We start from the raw sequence: 18,365 nt of genomic DNA, 5'->3' as shown, positions 1-18,365 counted from the left end.
GTTCTTCATAGGCTACATTTAAAGACCATGATAACGTCCTCCTTCACAGACAGAGCAGAACAGCAGGCCTACGTGACAATCGTTGATTGTAAATTGAAGACCTGATCAGAAGACGCCATTTCAATGACTGCATTTCAGGTTTCCCTCAATACCGGACTGTTGTTCTTCGCAATGTATCTATCATCTTCCATAAGTGAGTTCTGGTTTTGATTCTGTATTAACAACTAGAAATATTGTGACATAATTACCTTAATCAGTATTGTTAAAAATACACAGTTTTCTTACTTTTACCATTGGATTTTAAGTACAGTCTAGATAATTGGCTTAGTACTTTTACTTGAGTAAAAAAATTGGTAGTGGCACTTGTAGTGGGTAATTTTTAGGCCAATACTTGCATTTTTACTTGATTAGTGAGTTTGTGAACTTCTACCACTTCTGCACACAGCGTATCACATGATGCTGTGTATGGGGATGTAGCTGCAGCCGGCTCAGACTGGCCATGCTGACCCTGGTCCTCCATCACATTAGCGCCAGTGGTGATGCTGGGGCTGAGTATTTTTTAGTGATATTTTATGACTATCCAATGACTGTGCTGTAAGAGCCTTCATTATTAAATCAAGAAGTGTGATTTAGTGACTTCAAATGACTGGCAGGAGGGAAGGTAAGTCCCCAAAAAGTCCCCACAAAGTCAATCTAAACCAGAACCACATCACTGGACTGATGTTTGTAGTTAACTTATTTTACATGACAGACATTTAATATTTGGAAGCACATTTAATTGCTTTAAACACGTCTTGGTATATTTGAAGTTTAGTGTCATTTAGGGAAAAATAAAAAGTCTTTTCTTATCGATCTCTATATTGAGAAAACCCAACAATTCCCCTTTGAACAAGCCATAGGCAACAGTGGAGAGGAAAAACTCCCTTTAACGGAAGAAACCTCCAGTAGAACCAGGCTCAGGGTGGACGACCATCTGCCTTGATCGGTTGGGGTGAGTGGAAAGGGGAGAGAGAAAAGAACAGAGCAACAACAAAACATCGGGCACACTGGAAATCACACAGCTTCAAAGCCAGGGACACCTGCAGAAAGGGACAGAGAGAGTGAGACAGAGAAGGACAAAGACAACTATGGGAGAGAACACACAGAGTTAATGTCATACAGGGGTGAAAATTGTGGGGTGAGAGGAGAGGAGAGATGGACAAAAGGAGGAAAGGAGCTCAGTGCATTGGGGGGTGGGTCCCCCAGCAGTCTAAGCCTATAGCAGCATAACTATAACTAACTATATGCTTTATTAAAGAGGAAGGTTTTAAGCCTAGACTTAAAAGTAGAGAGGGTGTCTGCTTCCTGAATCTGATCTGGGAGCTGGTTCCACAGAAGAGGAGCTTGATAGCTAAAGGCTCTACCTCCCATTCTACTTTTGGAAATTCTGGGAACCACAAGTAGTCCTGCTTTCTGAGATCGAAGTGGTCTACGGGGATGATATGGTGCTATGAGGTCTTCTATATATGATGGAGCCTGACTATTCAGAGCTTTATATGTAAGAAGCAGGGTTTTAAATTCTATTCTTTCTAAAATTATTATTCTATAATTATTCTATTCTTTCTAAATTCTATTCAGTTCTTAGTCTCAAACACACAACTAATCATTTGTTACTAAAGGATAAATGTTGTTGTGGCCACTCTTCTCTGTTCAGTGCAGACACTCATCTATCTATCTATGGTGTGTTCACCTAATGAGCTTATTCATTTGTGATTTCTTTTTGATTGTCAGTACTCAATGTTTTCATGATCTCTGTGATGGATTTGTTTGGTTTTGCAGCTCCTTGGACTTGTTCCGAATGCACGTGGCTCCTGAGTAATAGTGCACACGGTTACTGTGAAGCCAAATAATTTAAAGTATCTTCAACAAAAGTATCTGATTTGTAATACTGGTCTAAACTGATTAAGTTTCTCAGTAAATGTGAATTCAAGCCGACTTTTCTGGTTTTGTGTTGCTCTCCAGCTGAAAACATAAGCGCTTGTTGTGAACAGGAAGTCACTCTTCCATGTCTGGGATCCAGAAACTCCTGTCTTAGAGCTGTAGAGTGGAGCAGACCTGACTGTGAGAGCTACATCTACCTGCATCGAGACGGACACAGCGAAGCCTTTAACCAGGAGTGGTCTTATGTGAACCGGGTGATGCTAAAGCACAATGGGATGAAGGGTGGCGACGTGTCTCTGGTTCTGAGGAACGTGACAGTTGGAGACACTGGAACATATGAATGTCGCTGTTATAACTTAACAAAGCACGGGAGGAAGAATATTATTAGGAATAAACCCATCTGTATAGTTCACCTGGCAGTCAGAGCCTCAGGTGAGTGTGTGTGTGTGTGTGTGGATCAGAGGTGAAGCTGCTTCCTGGTTGTTGATGTGAGAGTGAACCATCACAGATCAGATGTTTGTGTTTTCTAAAGATGTTGCTGATGAGACTTTGTAGCAAACAGCTGCTATGAGTGATGGGATCAAAGTGCAGTAGATAATGTCTGACAGGAGTTTGAAGAGGAAATGGATTCATCACCTACCTGACACCTCACATCTCATTCTCTTCTCACAGGTCTTAAAGCTGGAAACTTTGGGGCTGAAGGAAACAAAGTTGGAGGAAATGCTGATTTAAATATCAAACTAGCATTAGGACTTCCAGTTGTAATTGTGTGTTATTGTTGGATTTGTCGATTTTAGAAAACCCAAAGGACTCAGATCACTTCAGAGTAGATGCTTATCTTCACTGAACAAACTGGAAGTCAGACGTTTTTACTTGTTGTACTGGGAATGTTCACTATTGGGGCACCATCTTGTGAGCTTTGCACTCAGCCTGGGATGGTGGTTACGCCGGGTTACCAGCAAAACTTTGCTTTCGTTTTGCTAAAACCACAGGTGGAATCACTTGAATGTGATGGTGAGGGGGGAATTCTTACATGGTGAATGAAAACACAAGTTCAGCATTTTGTTTCTCAACTTCAGCTTCTCCAAAGAAGAGTTCAGCCTCATCACAAGAACAACACCTTCTGTGAGGACAGAGACATGTCAGGCTTTGTGTCTGTGGATCACATGATGATAAAAAAAACCCTAAACATTATATTTGCTTCAGCAGCAGAAAAAGTTCCTCTTTTTACATTAATAAATAGAAAAAATATGTTTCCTGTAAAGAAGCCGTATTACACATAAATCTTACCATTTGATGTTTGGGACCTAATTTTCATCTGCAGCCAGACACACACAGCTCGCAGAGTAAACAGCTGCAACAATCTTAAGTTGGAAGAAATAGATCTTTAGCTTGCTGAGTTAACAAGGTGACGCTATTTATTATGACTCGATTTTTACTAAAATACTTTCAAACGTTTATTGTATTTACTCTATATCAATAAACCCAAATGGAGAATTGGGTCCAGCTTGTTGCTGCTCTGACTTCTGAATGTGCATCTCTGGGTTTTGATTTGTCTTAGTACCTGAGTGCTTCTGTACTAGTTCATGTTAAATGGAACATGCCAGCATTGCAATTTAGCTTTACTGCCTCTAGATGGTAAATGTTTTCCACAGCACCATCAGCTGGAGGTCACAGTACTTCACCCAGAACTTTGTTTCACCATGTTGTGAATATATATGTTTAAAAATGTTCCTAAAAACAAAACACAAACTTCTAGAATTTGTTCACTAAATTGTTTCTGGACTTCATGTAGGTCTTGTAGGACATTGGCATTTCAATAAAGGTTTTCATGTTTTTTTTTTATTAATCAACTCACCTAATTCTTTGGTGTGTTTCAGGTCCATGCCCGAGGCTGAAAACCCTTTGAGGAGATAATGTGAGCTGCTGGTAACAGCAGGAAGGATATTTAAAGGGAAAATACACTTTTCTCCCAGTCGGCTGTAGTCTGGAACCATCTGAGCAATGTTTTAATTGAATATGTATTTTTACTTTGGATGAGTTCTACTTTTTTTGGTTTTATTCTTTAGCTTCACCCTGTTCCCTATTGTTGTGTGAACTGCATTTGCAGTATTATTTGTTGTGCTTCTAGCTTTTTGTAAAATCGGGGTAGGGAACTGTTGGAAAGCAGGCCAGGCCTTAGCCCCTCTTCATTGCATGTCGCTAACAATCTGAGTGGTAAACATACACAATACTAGCGACTCGGAGTATAAAACAAAGTTTGTAGTGTCTTTGGGTTTTTTAAAGCATGTGTGGTCGGTGTTTATTGGGGCTTAGTGTGGCATCGCGCTGCAGTGAGCCCTTCCAATAAGTGGCTGATTCACTTGCCTACGTATATTTGAATTTACTGCTTAACAGCAGAGTACTATTTATTTCCCTTTATATTTGATACTGGTATATGTGAATGAATGTATATTTTGTAAGATTTGTACACGTCTTTTGCTCTTGGAGCTCGTTGTGACATTAAATGTTTCACCCTGTGTCTCTCTGAGTCCTATTATATTTCATGTTAAACTGAAAGTCTGACTTCATGTAATGTGACATATGTGGGCTGTGGGCCCACGACCTCATAAATCAGACTCAAGATCTGGTTGCTTGTGTTTGGGCGACTATGAATCAGGAGTTAGAGTTAGAGAGTTTGATCTTCATCAGAAGATGAAGCTGGAATGAGAAGTTTCTGTGTGACCACAATTTAAAATGACAACATAGGCTCTTCAAATTTCAGATCCTTTCGTACTATTTTGTTTTAGCTGCACATTCTGAGGACATGATTCTAGCAGATGTGATAGTTCACTGTAACCAACGACAGTCAGTACTGACAGTCGTAGTACTTGTACTGCTGCAGTACTGGCTGTTTCACTGCTCTCCCTCTGCTGACACCTGCTGGTTCAGACAAACTGTTTCAGTCAACCTGCCTGATTTCCTGGAAATGAGCTCAGTTTTCATAATTCGTTCTGTAGCGAAACTATGAGCAGCAACACATACAACAAAATTCTCAATCAGGACAAAAAAAAAAAAAAAAGAACATACTGGATGGTACTGGATTTTACAGATGACGCCGATACTTGTATTTTATTGCTAAGCAGCTTTTCTGTTGTACTGCTAGTGAAAGGGTGGTGAGGAAGTGGTGAAAAAGAAAACTCCAGACATGTCTTCAGACTAGAAGCAGCTGATCTGATGGACCAATTAACAACATTATCCTTCACTTTCTTAGCATTAGTGACACTCACTAATGCCTCTGAAGGTAAGAAGTGTGTGTGTGTGCCGTGGTGTTAGGAGGATAACGTTTCAGTTAAGTGTTGTTAGGATCTAATCTGTAGGTGCAGCATCTCTGCTTGTTTTCCTCTGACGTGTTCTAAAATGCAGTGAAGGCATCATAATATTATGGTGCTAAATAGAAATATAGTTAATAAAGCACACGGTAGGTTCTTCTGAGACCGAAGCTAAGCGTCATCTACAATGCAGATCCACTGGTTTCTTTGTTCACAGAGTGCGGCAGGACATTGAATATGTTATTTCGCTTATATGCAGCGACGCCGTCCAGTTATTGAAAAACAAGTACAACATAAACCCACAGAGTTGAGACATTTACCACCATTGCTGTGGTCAACTCACTAAAAAAAGGTTTAGGTTTATAATTATTATGGGATCGTACTCTGTATCAACAATATCTAAGGGCTCAGATGGACATCAGGACCAGTTAAATACTAAAAATACAAATATTTAATACACTAACACTTTATTTATTGGTATTTGCTGAATATGAATCAACTGAAGTATAAAGAAGTTTTATCTGATGATTTTATCATGTTTTTGGTTTTGGTCGTCAAGAGATGAGGGCAAAGGCTGGGAAGGATGTCTCTCTGGATTGTGTGGGTAACACCCAGGTTCCCATCGAAGCAATAAAGTGGATCAAACCCAACCTGAAGTCAGATCTGTATGTTTATTTCTACCGGGACGATGTCTTTTATAAAGACTTCCTGCTTCCATCATTTCAAAATCGTACGGAGATGAAAGATCCAATGATGAAGGGCGGAGACGTTTCACTGATTCTGAAGAAAGTCAGCATTGATGATGCTGGAGAATATGAGTGTCACGTTTCACTGAAGAACACAACACGTAAGAGAGCCTACTCTGACCTGTGGTGTGTTGTCAACCTGACGGTCGTAGGTGAGTTTGGGTCTCAGTAATTCTTTTCTTTGATTAAAACAGTAAAAGTAGAGAATACACTCGATGTTTATAAAAGAGACAAGCCTCCTCAATGTCACTTGGGTTTTGCTGAGAATGGATTAAGTTATAGTGGATTTGACAAGAACAGTGGTGAATGACTTCCAAATGTGCACTAGAAGGATCAGGAGATGACGGAGCAGTGACTTCTAGCAGGTTGTGGCACAGAGTTTCACACTTGCAGGAAAGAGCTGTACCCATGCTGTTAACAGGGGCAGGAAAAAGAACGGGTTAGGTATAAGTCAGGTGTTCCCCAGCAGTCCCACGTTAAGTCGGGGTATTTTGGGATGGAAATGACAATGGGGAGACAGCTTTGTGCCTCCATATGGACTCTAGCCTGGTTCGCCTTTGGGTTGCTTTCAAGGTCCGTGGCTGCCCTTAGGGGGAAAATGTAAAAGTCTTTCCATTAGTATACCTGTATAGTTACAGGGGAAGCCTTTAGCAGCAGTCCATTATCTCCTCATCTTCCTGCAAATGCTGGAACCGAGCTTAGAAAGGGAAAGTGTTTCAAGCAGCATTAGTAGCCACTTACTCTGCCTGTTAAATTAGGCCACTGAGGGTTAATGTAGCATATTCGCTTTAGTGCTTTCAGTGTTACTGAGGACATTCAGCAACATCGGGGCAGTTTATTCAGATATTTTACACAACTCCTGTATTAAGACCAGTCCATCAGTGGCAGCAGCTTCTGATGCAAATACAGACGTTTCAGTGTTTTTCTTGGTCCACATCAAAGAAGAAAAAAAAACCTGACTCTTCTGCTCTTCTTTGTCAGTTCCACAGCAGATAATAACAAATCCTGGAGACAACGTCACTTTGCCCTGTCAGGGATCCAGAAACATCTCCATAGCAGCCGTGCAGTGGATCAGACCCGAGCTTCATGATCCCGTCTACTTGCACCGTAACGAGCCTGTCATGGAGCCGCATGATCAGGAGGTACGTTTTGTGAAGCGGGTGAAGCTGAAGGACAGACAGATGAAGGATGGTGACATGTCACTAGTTCTGATGAATGTGCAAGCCAGCGACACGGGAACATATGAGTGTCACCGTAAATGGCGCGTAGTGAGACAACAGAAGAGGACTCTTCTTAAGAGTGAACCCATCAGCATCGTCAAGCTGATAGTCACAGGTGAGTCCGATGAGAAGTCACTTCCTGGTTATGTCACAGATCAGATGTTACTGTTTTCTACAGATGTTTTTGATGAGACTAACACCTCACATCTGATTCTCATGTGCAGGCAAAACACCTGGACAAATCTGGGACACGGGAAGCAATGTATTTGTTGGACTGGCAGTTTGTCAGTTGGTGTGTTTCCTGTTGGTGTGAATTATTCTTTCAGTCCAGTCCTAATCTGTCCTGTCCTGCATGGAGAAATCTCACCCCAGACTAAAGTGTAAAGCAACAGTTGTTGCCTCCATTTTTTGTCTTTTAAATCTTCCAATTCTTTATTCACACAAACCCAGAATAACAGGCAATAAGTTACAGTCCAAAAAAGAATTTAAATGAATATACTGCATGTTGCATGTTTATTCCAAAAAATTCAGGTTTGTAGCTCAGTTGTTTGTAGGCAGTTGTCCACGAAACAGTGATTCCATCCCTGGTCCTGGCTACATGTCAAAGCGTTCTTAGGCAAGACACTGAACCCCAAGATCCTCCCGGTGGGTCAGGTGAACACCCTGCATGGCAGCCACCGCCCTCGGTGTGAGGGTGTGTGTGTGTGAATGTCTGAATGGGAATCAACATAGAAAAGTGCTTTGGATAAAAGTGGCCATTTACCAAAAAACATTTAAACACCAGAACTGAAGAGGATTGGTGAGTTTGGCTTTGGGAAAACTGTCCATGGTGCTGAAATCCTGCGACACAGACTTTTCCACATTTTGTAATCCAGTACTTGGGCTGCACATCCAGTGGATCCACAGGGGGCAACTTTTTGAAGCTTCTTTCCAAAGTATGACGTATGTTTTTCTTTCACTTCATATTTTTTGCATCCTGTAAAAACATATTAGCAGTACTAGCATTCGCATGGAACATTTTAATCTTAGTATCTGGTATAGCATATGATTTCTGTAAAGAGGAGAAAGAATGAAAAGAAAGCAGCCACACTGCCCCCTCCCGGAGAATCATCCTATTACTGGATCTTGAAACTGAATGTAAATGACCCCTGTGGGCAACTCACCAAACAAATGTGATCAATTATGAACAATTGTCAAATGTTTGTTGGAAAAGGAAAATGAATTAGGACATGAGAAAAGCAAAGAATTTAACTGGATCAAATGAAATTGGTATTTTATTTGGTTTTGTATTTTTCTTTTAATACAGACACATTCAACATTTCATGATACAGTGTTGGTTTAAAAAATATCATTTTTTAACAATGTTAGATACAAATGTTTTCAAACCAAGATAGAAAATGTAGAAGTTTCAGATCCACCCATCAAAGTCAGGAGTTTTTCGTCATTAGGAGTTCAGATGATGTCATCTGGGGAAGCTCTGGAAAAGCAGAAAGTCCAGAGTATGAGCAACAAGATGACATAATCTGAGCTGAGTGAGTGAAGGAGTCCTTTACTTGAGTGTTTATAACAGTGATTTATGTCAAAACCAACGGCTTTCAGCTCGTCCCTTCAGGGCTGGATTGTGACCAAAGCCCAAAAAATCTTTTTTAAAAATACAACACTGATTTCTATATATAAAAGTTCCTTTTGGGCTTTGGACACAATGAGAGACTGAAGCTTATTGAATGAAGTCAGGCCACTTCAGCCAGATTCTTGTCAAATAGCCAAGGACTGAGAAAATGAAACTAAGAAGAAACATCTGGTAGATATTCTTCCTTCCAGAAACTCAAGCTCAGAACATCTGCCAACACTAAACGTTGATGCAATGCAGTGTAAAGAGGGGAATCTTGTGTTGTTGATTAAAAAGGCAAAAAACTCATTACATTTATCCACCGAATGAAAATCTGTATCTCTGCTGATGGTAACAAAGTATGAGGATTATTATGTGCAGCCTTCATAGAGCTCGCAGATCACAGCACATAAATATTATTGACACTGACTAAAGCTGAAAGCAGGGGCATCTGAGTGAGATTTCCAAAGAGTTGTTGTTTTCATTTAGCTACTAAAATATCACTTAGAGTTTTGCAAATCTATTTAAATGTTTTTATTCTCACTGAGTATTGAAATGGATAAAACATCAGCTGTTTCCTGGTGTAGCTCTTTGCTCCTTCTGCCAACATTTCCCTACGATCTTTCATCCAGCACCCTCCATGTGCCTTCAGACTTTCCTTTGGCCCCTGTTCCTAGTCCCAGATTCTGTTCTGTTTCACTACCTCAGTGATCCTCCTAAACTTTGTGATCAGTGTCTTTGTGGCCCCTATCTTCCCTGACCCTTCTGGCACCTCCTGTTATTCCATCCATTTTCCTCTTACACCCAGTTTGACTACATTTGGCAGCTGGCCTCTGCTGGCTCCAGTCGGCCTGGAGTTTCCACATTAAACACGACTTCTCAAGAGGCTTTGCTTTCGTAAGAAGCCCCTCTGCTCACGTGTGAAGGAATCGAACCGAGCCAACAGTGTACTGGTTCTGTTCAACCCCAAACACTGGTTTGGGCTGGCTTCAGGGGCCAATTAGATGCTGATGTGACTCAAATAAGAGGGGGCAGAGGGGGTGTAGGGGGGTACAAACTAATTACATGATGAAAGATTTTGGCACAAAGTTGTAAACACAGTCTTGTACATGAACTTACACCTCCAACTAGAACTCACAGGCCAACAGGTCCAGACTTTGCAAAACTCATGAATCTACAAATTTTTGTAGATTTACTCTTTAATTTACTTTCATTGTGCTGTTAAAGTTTGGATCCGTGGGGTGTTTTTACAAACCACACAGTGGCTTTGCTCATTCTCTGTAACCATATAAACGAATCTTGGGAATCACTGAAAATTCCAGCTCCACCTCCCGCCTTCACTTAGCTCCTCCATAAAAACCATGTCTTTCAGTGCAGTTCATCATCAGGATGAACAGCTGTAGTTTCAGCTCAAACATCAGCAACTGCTCTCATGGCTTCATTAACATCTGGAACATCTGTGGCTGTTTTCACATGTTTGTGGATCTTTGTTCCGACATCTGCAGGTGAGAACTATGGTTGTTATCAAGCAGGTTAGTGGTTGATCTCAGTGCTTGTACTTTTACTGATTAAATTGTACTTATACTTAAGTACCAATATAATGCTACTTTTACTATGTAACAGTAGATATGAAGTGTAATTTTGTGCCCCACATTTGAGATTTATAAAAGTTTAAACATAAGCAGATGCAGTTTGTACAACATTTGATTATACATAAAATGAGATATTTGACTAATGGCTAAATCACATTTATAAATAAATTGGAAACAGCAGTTGAAGTACTTGTATTACTTATACAAAAGTGTAAATGCAGCTCCAGCTCAAACAGCTACAGCAATAAAATGCTGCTTTCACATTAATGCAAAATAATGAAAAGCAAGTTACAAAAAATGTAAAATCACTGATATTCAGAACTGTATGTACATATTGTTTCTGATGTGATGCAGACGGGTGATGGTTAATTTTTATAGTTATATGAAACAGAGACAGGCTTAAACGCCTCATTAAATAATAGCTGTTTTTATTTGCTTATTTTCTGCTGTGATATTGGAGAAAGTTAATATCTCACTTCTCCTTCCTAGATTCAACATTTTACAAATTAAAGTTGATGCTGATACTGTGAATGTACAAATCTAGGTCAGATTAGTTTGACGAACTTTCATAGGTGAAACAAAAAGACCTATAATACATTTGGTTCAAACATAAGCGTAGGAATCTTTACCTACAGTGACTTATGGGGATTTTTCTTTCACATTATTGTGAAGTGAAGGGAAAGTGATAAATGATTTTCAAAATTTGAAGTTTTCGGCCTAAATGCAAAATGCTATGTGTGGATGAAACCTAACCCTGCACATCACCATGAAACATGGTGGTGGCAGCATCATGTTGTGGGGATGCTTTTCTTCAGCAAACATACAGCCAGAGCTACAATAGAATGATTTAGATCAAAGCATTAGAATGACCCAGTCAGAGTCCAGAACTAAATCCAATTGAGAATCTGTGGCAAGACTTGAACATTGCTGCTCACGGATGCTGTCCATCCAATCTGACTGAGCTGGAGCTATTCCACAAAGAAAAAAATGGGCAAAAGTTATCTTCTCTAGATGTACAAAGCTGGTAGAGACAAACCCCAAAAGACTTGCAGCTGTAATTGCAGCAAAACTTCTACAAAGATTCTACAAAGTGGTGACTCAGGAGGGATGAATACAAATGCACACCACTCTTTTCAGATATTTATGTGTAAAACATTTTAAAACACATTTCTTAGGTTTTATATTAAATTATATTTTAACCAGTAACCTAAATAATTTCTGAATTCAACTTTATTTATATGGCATCACGATTTCGCACTAGGACGGACTAAACTGAAGGGACAGTGACAAGGAGTAAAGTAATAAACCAGTTTATTGTAACAAATCTCAAAAATAAATAAAAATCCTAACAGGAGGGTACAAAGTAAAACACGACAGGATACAGAACACACTGAGCTACTAGGAAACAAGGATAATTTACCTAAACCACGAACCAAAATTAACATTAGAAAAACAGACAAGCAGAGATACACCATAAACCTAAATGAACACTGTGAAAAATAACTAGGGATAGAATATGAAAGACACTAAATCTAGAGTACAAAGGGAAGTAGAACAAGCCTTAAAGGAAACGTAAGGCTTTAAAGGAAACAGAAATATAGACCTACCAAACCTCAGACCAAAAAGTAGCACGAAAAACAGAGTCCAAATCTCAAGAGTCAGGGTTACAAATGACAGGGGTCATGTAAATCATGAGGTGAAACAGGGATCTGGCAGGAAAGTGTGTGGAAAGCTGGTGTAAATAGTGAGGAGAACAGGTGCAAACAATAATAAATGATAACGAAAGGTAAAGTTGGTGGAAAGAACTGTGAACAGGAAGTTGACGAAAAGGCTACAAAATAAAAGTCCAGGACAGGAAGTGGAGCTAAGGGCCAGATTATGACATATAGTGCTAATTCACAGCATGGTCATCTCAACACACTTGAAATAATAAAATCAAGACTATAGAAATACTGTATGTAGAGGAAACCCACCAAATCCCCCCGAGCAGTCTAACCATATACCTACTAAGAGCTGAACAGCTTTAACTATAGGCTTTATCAAAAAGATTTTAAGACTAGTCCTAAAAGTAGAAAGGTTGTCTGCCTCCCGAATCTGGATTTGGAGCCGGCTTTGATCTGGGTTTTATGGTTTTTGTTCAGACCAACAGATCACAGTGAGGACTGGAGATGATGTTACTCTTCAGTGTCTGGATCCCAGAGGTGGACACATCGAACTGTTAGAGTGGAGGAGACAGGACCTGGTGGAAAACGTCTTTGTTTGGAAACAAGGGAAGATGTTTGAAGACCCCCAGCATCCATTTTTTAAGAACCGAACGGAACTGAGAAATCCAGAGATGAAGGACGGAGACGTTTCTGTGATTCTGAAGAACGTCAACATCAATGACACTGGAACATATGAGTGTCGTGTTAGAAACAGCAGCACAAAACCACCTCAGCTCCTCAACACCACCAAGCTGACTATCAACTCAGGTGAGTAAGTGTGTGTGTGTGTGTGTGTGTGTGTGTGTGGATCAGAGGTGAAGCTGCTTCCTGGTTGTTGATGTGAGAGTGAACCATCACAGATCAGATGTTGGTGTTTTCTAAAGATGTTGCTGATGAGACTTTGTAGCAAACAGCTGCTATGAGTGATGGGATCAAAGTGCAGTAGATAATGTCTGACAGGAGTTTGAAGAAGAAATGGATTCATCACCTACCTGACACCTCACATCTCACATCTCATTCTCTTCTCACAGGTGAAACATGTGGATACACTGGTGATGAAGGAAACAAGGATGGTAATGGTTTTGGACTGGTTGTGTGTTTGTTATGTGGTAATGTTCTACTTATTGATGCTGTTGTTTTCTTCATGATCCATAAGAAATTGAAATTGCATGTGAAGAAAAACTCAGACGTCAAATGTCTCAGATCACTTTATGTTAAATGACACTAGGATGAAAAAATGTTTTGGCCAATTTCGACAATCACTGGTAAGAAACAGCGTAAGTGTAATCACTAAAGAAACTTCCACATCCAGGATGTTTTTAAGGGTTTTATTTTCTTGCAAGAGAGTTTCAAGCCTCCATCCAGTGCAGTTCTAATGTCTTAATATGTCAAATATGAATTTATATTCTTCTGTTGCTGGACAAAATACCCCCCAGCTAATGTTAAGCACATCATTTGGTGTAACTTGGAGACATCTCCGTGTGGTCAGTCTACCATATTGCTGACCTTGAGCCCTTACAGACACTTATCAGAACGAAAACCTGTATATCAAAGCAAGTGTCACAACTTCCTGCATAAGTAAAATGGGTTCATTTTATCACCACAACCAAACAAGACATAAGCATTCGAATTATTCAGAATTGATTTTCCATCACAAAAACACGAGGACAAACACAGGCCAGTTTGTTTCTTATCAGAGACTCAGAGTTGTAATTTGTCACCAAACTGTGATAAGTGCACAAACTCATCCTAAATTGCTATTTACTTTTTCATGAGATATTTTCATTTATATAAGGATCAACTCTGCTCTGTTTATAGGAAAAGGAGAATTAACATATAAAGCTTCAACAGCACACACAATTCATATCACTGGTCGAAGTCTTTGTTCCAGTATTTGAATTTAACACCCATATTCCAAAAGCCTGTCGCTCCTTTGGTCGCACCTCCTTTCAGTTTTCTGCAGCAAATGACTGGAATCATTTGCAACAAACTCTAAAATAATTCCATACAAACAATCCTCCAAGATCACTGCATAGACTGTACTTTCATTATGAATGTTTGAATTTGTTAATGTTTTATTTTTTGTCTTAGTCTTTTGTTTCAAACTACGGTTTAGCATCTGTCATCGGTGCTCGCATGTTTCCTGTCGGCTTTTCACGTAAATGTGAATCTGAATCAACAAACTGATGTGAAACCATCAGCAGGAACACGCATATAGCAATGTCACGTGTTTTATTTGTCAGGGAATTCATGTGATAGTTTCTACTGAAGCTGATTATTCCCCTGTCTGTTTGTGTGTTTAACTTTGTGATGCTGTTTTGTTAACTTGCAAAGTTCAGCTCCGGGTTTTTGTTTGACTGACACTCAGGTTTGTAACAGTAACAGTCTCCTTAAGCTGCAACCTGATCGCTGTAGAGTAACGCCCGATGTGGGACTCCCATCCCAACAATGTTCTAGGAGGCCTTCACCACTGGAGCGCTGACATTTTGTTGCAAATGTTTAAACTTACAATACAAATGTACTGTATCTTGGACGTTTTTCTCTACTTTAAACCAACTTAGTAACATAAGTGTTCACGAGTTCAGTGTCTTAGGCTTAACATGTTTTATTATAACTTTAAAGTATTTAATACATTTCTGATGAAGGATCATTTGTACTGGCTAATTGTGCTTTAAATATTATTTTGATGAAAAATGTAATATTTCTTTTACTCTTTTTGTCATTTTCAAATAAAACTGTGACTTCTTCACTTGTTGCTTGTTTAAATCCTGCACGAGTGTGAAACTGGACGCCATTGTGGCTTCATTGTAAGCAACAGTATCTCCCATTTTGGGCCCCGGCAGCTAAAGTGGTGTAGTTTCATCTGATGGCTGATGGCACTGTTTCAACAAATGCTTCAGCGCGTTCTATGAGAGGAAAGTGGACAAATGACCGATAAGGTCGTTAAGGTTCCACAGACAAATCACTTAGCAAAAAGTATGTGCAGCATTTATTTTTTAGTTTAAACATAATTTAATTACCACATAGTGAAAAATTGGCATTTACTTCTGCTCGTCGTCCCTCAAACACCAAAGGCCTCATGTCCACTTAAACACAGGCCTTTATTCCGTCCTTTCCACACCAGCCTTACGCCGAGATGACAAAGCCTAGTAGGGATCCACACAATCACCAAGATGTGATCAAGGGCACAACTGCTTGTGCACCTGAGCCCCAGACCTCAGTTTACCTGGCAACACTAGGTTCGTCTTTTAATGTACGCAGGGCCTCTTGGTGACTCTGGATTTTCAACCAGTGATCATCAAGACATCGAAGAAAAGACCAGAATGCGTTTCAACATTTAAGAGCTTGTTGACTTGTTGGGACAGTCTCAATGTGCTGGAGTGTGTTGTTTTAAATTTCCTCCGTGTGCCCGTTGTTCATTTTGAGCACCTGCCACTCTTTGCATGGCAGCAAGTTCAGTTCAGCAACAAATCAGATGTAAATCAGTCATTTGTGGATGGCAAGTTGTCTCAGAAAGCTGAACTAACAAGGGATGGAAACACACCACGTCAAACACAATCACCACCAATGTAAGAAAAAGAGGCAGAATTTAAACCTCAGTCAGTGTCTTTAATGAATGAATTATTATATGAAGGATTATATTGGAATGATCTCTATATCAATGTATATGAGCTAAAGTAAAACATTTTTTTATTCATTCATTAAGGTATTGACAGTGTTGGCCATGTACCATCGTCTCATTAGGTTTTAGCTGCTGGTTTGTCTTTCTGTGGCATCTGCAGAGTCACAATCAGTTAACAAAGACTTAAATTTGAGAAAATATTTTCTGATATTTGTTCCAAAGGTAAATTTTTATACACTAATTTATTATCCAGTCAAGAAAATCCGCTCCAATGCAGCATTAAGATTCACTAATGTGGCAAAGCTAACAGTGAGGAAAAACATTGTGAGAGTTTCCTGGATTTGAGAATTTCCCCCCAGCTGTTCCCCATTAACAGTTTAGATGTTTAGACCAATTTGTCCGGTTTACAGTCCCTGCTGGGCCTCTGCTAACTCCACCTCGTGTTGAGTCAAGAGGCATTGTCCTGTCTACAATTCTTAGACGTGAAGTTAGATCTAATTTTTATTTAATTGCTGGTTTGATGTCATCTGGAGTTTCCAGGGACGGAAGTCTTGACGGTAAGAAAGTCTGCTCACATTTTAACGTTTTAAATGGAGGAGCCAGCGATTTGAATTGACTCCAAAAATTTGACCGACAAATGACTCTAAGGAACACAATTATCCATAATCACATGTTTGCATGGGTCAGCGGAGAGACGCTGCTGTGGCTCAGATGAGCAGATGAGCTACAAAAGGACGTACACAGTGACACAATTTGACATCTTAAGAACTGTCAGTATACGATCGTGTTGGAAGAACAGGAGTTTCAGCTACTTCATCAACATCTGGAACATCTGTGATTGTAGTCCCATGCTCATAACGATCTGTTCTGACTTTTCTGACTGTTCTGCTTTTCATGTACGCTCTAAAAAACAATCAATATTAAATTTTAAAAAAGTGACACATAATACTACTGAGTAGATTATAACTCATAAAAGTTAAGTCAAATGTATTAAATAAGGGAAAAGTAATAAAACATCATAAGGACATATTAAGTAAACTAAAATGTGTTGGGTTTAGTAATAATTGAAAATTAACGGTTGATATAATTAATTAACTTATCACATGAAAAATTATTAATCAAATCATAAAATATATGTGTAACATTTATTCACATTACTTAATTTTTTTTCTTTTTTTATACCACTTAAATTTACTAGTTACTAGTTTTTACAAATCTGACACACACCACTTTTGGCTGAAGCTGATACCATCAACTAACACTGATGCATGTGTCAGACACACTGTCCTGCAGCCATGTCTCTGTGAAACACATTAGTCTGCACCAGTCAACTCGCCCACCTCGTTTTCCAGAGACCTCACGTTGCCAAGAATCAGAGATGAGACATGTCTTCTCTCCCTGGCTCGTCTGTTTTCTTCTCCACCCCCTCTCACTGTTTTCCTCCTAATTTCTTCCACAACGTTTAAAGTCGTTACAAACATCTGTGCAACAAGAGCTTCTGTGAAACCATGATGCAATACAGAGTAATTAATGAGTTAGTTAACACGGCTCCTGCTGCGATATGTCAATGAAAAAACACATATTTGTGCCTGTCAGGGTTTGACATATATGACTCCGTCCTAAAAACCTTTTCACTCTTATGAAACGGCTTTGAGGACAAGTCACCACAGCGCTGCTGGCAATACACACTGGCGTTTAAAACCAAAAAGTTCTGGCTCCTCCAGCATCCATGAGTCATAAATCAGGCAGAGGTAGAAGTTGAGTAACACTGAAGAAAATGGTCTGTGTGGGAGAGTCTGTAGATTCGGGGTGAAGAAAAACATTTTGCCCTTTCATGTTGACTCTAACCACTTCCGTTGTGATATTGGAACCGTATTTTAACAGACATCCTCCCTGAGTCTGACAGCAATCACACAAGCAGATGCTTTAAGATCACAGAGCAGTTTCACAGCAACTACAACAAGAACCAAAGAACGAACAAAGCTTTGTATGTTGTAATGGATGAAATGTCAATATCAGGTTTGGTGTATAATAAGAATAAGAGAGTGACAGAAAGGGCGGGTAAATGGGGCTTTATTAAGCCATCAAAGATAAACACAAAATCAGTTCAAAGGACGTCAACATGGACAAAAACTACACAAAGTGACTAAACACAAGGTGGGCAGGAAAACAGGAAACTACACAGGAAAACAGGTTTCTGTCAAAAAGGACGCACTAAACAAGCGGAATAAGAAATCAGAGGTGCACAGATATATAAAGAGAACAAAAACTGGGATACAGTCTAGTAACAGAGGCAGCTGAAAACCAGGAAGTCAGAGTTCATGGGTAGACACACAGCAAGGATCTGGCAGGGACGGAACCCTGCTGGGGGTTTAAATGGACAGGGCCACAGGTGAAAGCAGTCAGGGCTGATGATCAGCAGTGAAGTTGCCAGACTGAACTTTGGAAACAGGAAATGAGACGGAGGAACTAGCAAATACAAGGAAGGAAACAGGAAGTAATGATAGAGAGGGAGAAGGAGTAAGAAGTGTCTTTAAGTGGGATGAACGGGACAGAGACGGTCACAGGTGAGACTGGACAGAGTCCAGAGTGGGATTCTCTATTGACTCTGTCAGGGTTTCAGACACTGACCCTTTGGAAAA

The 18,365-nt window shown here is 39.8% G+C and overlaps 1 protein-coding gene and 1 long non-coding RNA gene across 2 annotated transcripts; both read left to right on the top strand.

Annotated features, from left to right (window-relative positions):
• On the top strand, positions 1 to 4,435 carry LOC137137080 (uncharacterized). The gene is made up of 3 exons (XR_010915667.1): positions 1 to 193; positions 2,002 to 2,352; positions 3,801 to 4,435. It is a non-coding gene; the product is annotated as an uncharacterized lncRNA (long non-coding RNA).
• Positions 4,436 to 4,890: 455 nt separating this feature from the next.
• LOC137137030 (junctional adhesion molecule-like) lies at positions 4,891 to 16,521 on the top strand. Its single transcript, XM_067522894.1, has 6 exons — positions 4,891 to 5,203; positions 5,791 to 6,129; positions 6,959 to 7,312; positions 7,422 to 10,311; positions 12,540 to 12,869; positions 13,133 to 16,521. Exons 1-4 carry the CDS (start codon positions 5,137 to 5,139, stop codon positions 7,508 to 7,510), a joined length of 849 nt encoding a protein of 282 aa, XP_067378995.1. The 5' UTR covers positions 4,891 to 5,136; the 3' UTR covers positions 7,511 to 10,311; positions 12,540 to 12,869; positions 13,133 to 16,521.
• The last annotated feature ends 1,844 nt before the right edge of the window (positions 16,522 to 18,365 follow it).

The sequence above is a fragment of the Channa argus genome, chromosome 12 (genome assembly GCF_033026475.1).
Source record: "Channa argus isolate prfri chromosome 12, Channa argus male v1.0, whole genome shotgun sequence".
In the NCBI taxonomy this organism is placed as follows: Eukaryota; Metazoa; Chordata; class Actinopteri; order Anabantiformes; family Channidae; genus Channa; species Channa argus.
This window is presented reverse-complemented; position numbering and strand designations above follow the sequence as displayed.